Genomic DNA, 4,432 nt, shown 5'->3' with positions numbered 1-4,432 from the left:
TGATTTTATGAAAGCGGATTTTCTTACTAAAGCCGTGACCAAAGAAAAACTCGTATGGAGTAGTAAAGAATTAAACCTGTACTAATTAGTTTACAAAATTATAAAAACTCTACGCAGGTGGGGAAATGTGGAGATTTGCGTATTTGTTTCTAAGTTTGTTCATTCCGTTAGTTTTTATCTGTACACACTGTGTTTCTAATCTATGTTGCGGCTCTTCCGTGGTTTTCGGGGGAGCACCTAACTACTACTAGATCTATGGCGACACTAGCATGTGCGGGTGTGAGCAGTATATATCCAATAAAATCTTTCTTAACAAAACGGTGTTTCTTCCTGTGTTTTCCCCAACAAAAAGTTCATAAAAAATACATAAAATGTAATATATGTGTATAATATAAAATACATGAAGCGCTAAATGTAAAATTATAAAATAAGTGTAAAATGTAAAAAATAAAAAATATAAACTATAAAATATATGAAACGCTAGATGTAAAATTAATAAATATATGTAAAATATAAAATACATGGTAAATTAAAAGTACATCATGCGCAAAAGATAAAATATATACAACTATATATTATAAGGGTATCCGATAATGTCCCCACGGTAACGTTTCGATCGGGTACGAGATATCTCTTGTCGTCGTACGGACTTAGAGCAATTTTCGTTTCGACCACCGTATACTTCGTGTAACTTGGATCGTATACACGACTGGCGACGCGTCATCTCGATCTCATCTCTCAAACAGTGGGTGTAATCTTCGAACGTTATGGCTCGCACTATTACGTTATTCTTGACACCTTTTGCTTTTTTGGTGTCTTTTTTCCCATCCACCTTCAACGCGTACATTTTTGCTCTAAGTCCGACAAACTCGGTCATTATCGCACCATTGTTCTCGTCTTTCATTGGACCCGGTATTTTTTTATTTTTAAGAGGCATACCGTACATGTTGTCGACCGGATAATCGCTCGTGTCGAACCTAGCGATATCACGTTTTATCGTCTCATAAACATCATCACACTCGACATGGTATACGAGACTGTCGGTGTCAGTGTGCATGACTTTACATTTGTCGCGATACAGAGGTAGCATGTACTCGTGATGAAATTCGTACAGACACGTCTTAAAAATATCTAAAATGCACATGCCTACGTAAATCGGTTTGTTGAATTTCACCTTGAGTTTTTTTAGTTCGACGGCAATAAGATTCTCTGAAAAAATGCTACGACTATGAAAATTCGGTTTCGCGATCATTGCCTCTACACCATACCGACCTTTCCATTTCGTCAATAATTTAACGTCAACGTGATTACGTACATTCTCCATGGTTTTCCCGAATACCGCGTTATTCATTAATTTATACAAGTTTTTTTCAAAATCATTTTTGGCGCGAGTTCGGAATTGCGTGTTTAATTCTATGTATTTACATAGCCATGGAGATTGCGCGAATTTTAATACGCGGTGTATCTTCGCGATACGAAGACCGTGACGCGTACACTGCTGTAGGTTTTGGTAATGTATGATGTAACGCTTTTTATCGTAGAGCGTGGCGAGAAGTTTACATTCTCGCTTGCCGGGCAGTTTATCGCGCGTCGGGCATAAAGGTAGGTCAGTGTGCCGATCGTGAAGGTCTCGAGGATACTCGAGATCGACCTCGAGAATGTATCCCGTGGGTGAATCCGGAGCGATAGCGTTCACGTCGAAATTTGAAACGTCCTCGACCCATTGAAATTCAGTGTAGGGTAACGGCTGACACATCGCCCAGCCGTACAAATTATTAATGTCAAAGTACATAAGATACGACGATGGTTTCGATGGGTCGTATGTCTGCATGTATTTGTTGTTAGCCTGTGCGTATCTGCCTGAACATTGACTCAGACCACCGTGTACACTGCGTTCGATAAACATTATCATGTCTATGTCCGTAAGCAATTCAAAAGTAATATCGGTATATTTTAACATAGCATCCCACGTGTATCCGGGGAGAGTGTAATAATGCGCGAGATCGAGACCGTAACTTTCTAAACATTTATCACGGAAATTTTCAAAAATGTCAGCTAACAACAAGACATCCGTTTTCAGATATAGATCGCTGTATTCACCCAACGTTTGAATTGAGAACCGATGCCAGACGTTGACGGCGTGTGCGTAATCGCTCTCGGATACTGTATTGGAGGTCAGAGAACTATAAAAGGATTCGAGTGGTGGTAAACATGTGTCTTCCAATTTTTCGACGCGGTCAATGTACTCGTATGGAAATACGCCTTTTCGTGTCAATAAATCAAATTCTGCGTCGGATAAGTGTGAAAATTCGGAACGTACAATTTTTAGATTTTCTTTACCCAGAAATGATGCTAATTTTTCGAGACTAGTATTTAAAAATTTATATGAATCTATAAATCGTAACTTTATGTGATTATGTGCGTCTAATTTATCGGCGGTACTTATGACATGCTTTGTAAAAGAAATATACTTTTCTTTCGTGATGGGTAATAAATCAATTTTTCCTTTGAACGCTGTGGCTATTTCCTTGATAATAAAATGTGAATCGTATCCGGATAAATTATGGAAGACTACCGGTATGTACAACACATTTTGATAATATAAGTTACAAAGCGAATGCGCGGGACCGCGGTAACGACCGGTCAGATGGCAATGATCGCGCACCCGCTTATCATCCGGCGCAAACGGTTTTTCGCAAATATGACAATGTGTCGCGCTACGGTATGCCTCTAATTGTTCTTTCGATAACATCCCCATGGGGACATTGGCGCATAAACGAATCTTAACGTTATGTGCTAAATCTTCGAGTTGTTTAGCGAACCACAACACGCAATCGGGATCGCGACGAAACCGATACACGGATAACGTATCGTCGTACGAACATCGCACATAATACGCTATGCTATATACCTCGTGTTGTTGGTAGGCGTATGTCGTCGACTCCGTGTCAGGTTGCATCTTCCGCAGCACACATTCGAGATCGGCGTATACGACGAAGGGCACTCATTTCTTGTTGTGTATGTTACGGAAGCTCAGCCACTTATCTTTTTCATCTGGTAGTTCGACAGCACAGTCATTCAACTTTTGGCAGTCCACATTGTGCGATTGTAACTTTTCATTGGAACTGAAGTAATGTAGGCATTTGCAAATAACAAAGGAAAAAATTTATTTTTTTTACTGTTATTTGAAACAATTTATAAACACATTTATTAAGAATTATTACTTACCGATCGCAAATTTTTTGCACACGTGTTTGCTCAATTGCGATCCCACCAGGCGGGACAGATTTTTGATCCATGTGAAGTGACCCACGTAGTAGAAAAATTTTATCCTCTTCGATCCCGTACACGTTGACCGACACATCGTTGAGTCTCTCAAATTTCCCAATGTCTTTTAATATAACGGGAAACTTGATGTCGTCGAACTTTAAGACTGTCGTATAGTGAGGGTACAATGACACTCTTTCACTACGTTTCTTTGTAGGATATAGAGCGGCGACCACTGACCATGCAAAGCACGCATTGTCCTTCGATTTAACGTTCACAATTGCTTTTTTCAATATTATTTCTTGCGGCAATGTTACGTAACATCCCGCGTGTAGAGGATTATACTTGTTCACGTTTACAGTTAAATTGAGAATTCGTGAAAGCGCCCACCCGCTATCACGTTCTTGAAACTCTTCAAGTGACGCTAACGTGGGCTCGATGACACACCGCTCGTACCATTGGTTTAAATCCAACATTTGAAAGAGTTCACAATTTTTTGTGGTGATACTCTTATTAGCACTTTTTTCATCAGTCACAAATACACCGTTGAACGCGGTGTTTACTTTTACACAGTTGTGTCACTCGCCCAAAGTAGCGACTCTGTTCGCTTGCTCCAAGAGCTCGCGTTCCTCTAAATCGAATTGTTCTATGTTTTAGCGTCTTTTCGCACTTTTTAAATCACGTTACATTCTTCAACGGAGCACTTGCACGTGACACGTCTACATGATTTGCAGTGTCGCACCGAATCTTGCACTTCATAGTCAATCATGCATTTTCTTGCATTCTTTTTCACGCAGAATGAAAACACACGCTCTCATCATATGCTCAAAATTATCATTATTCTCATCGTCTTTATAAGCATAACGATTGCATGCATTAAAAAAATCGTTGTACATGTGCAGCATATTTATTTTAGAATTTTTTAAGAACACTTTAACCATATTATTTATCAACAATTTGATATACCTTCCAATACCAGCAGGAATTTTAATGTACATAGTATCGTATGCACGTAGCATCTTTTTAGCGATTTGATCATTCGGACACTGATTCAATATTATGGTATATATTTCCTGTCTTACGTGATAAGGCCAGGGATAAATAGATTCATTCTTTATACACACTCTATGTATCGCAACGCGTTCAAGCGTTCCACGTATACCAA

At 39.2% G+C, this 4,432-nt stretch overlaps 1 protein-coding gene across 1 annotated transcript; it reads right to left on the bottom strand.

Annotated features, from left to right (window-relative positions):
- Positions 1 to 200: 200 nt before the first annotated feature.
- Positions 201 to 2,959, bottom strand: LOC118646366. The gene is made up of 3 exons (XM_036289065.1): positions 2,611 to 2,959; positions 978 to 2,391; positions 201 to 330 (listed from the first exon to the last, which is right to left on the bottom strand). The coding sequence occupies exons 1-3, from the start codon at positions 2,957 to 2,959 to the stop codon at positions 201 to 203; spliced, it is 1,893 nt and encodes a 630-aa protein (XP_036144958.1).
- Between the last annotated feature and the right edge of the window lie 1,473 nt (positions 2,960 to 4,432).

Source organism: Monomorium pharaonis, chromosome 6, assembly GCF_013373865.1.
Source record: "Monomorium pharaonis isolate MP-MQ-018 chromosome 6, ASM1337386v2, whole genome shotgun sequence".
Classification (NCBI taxonomy): domain Eukaryota; kingdom Metazoa; phylum Arthropoda; class Insecta; order Hymenoptera; family Formicidae; genus Monomorium; species Monomorium pharaonis.
Note: the sequence above shows the minus strand (reverse complement) of the source record. Positions and strands in the feature narration are given on the sequence as shown.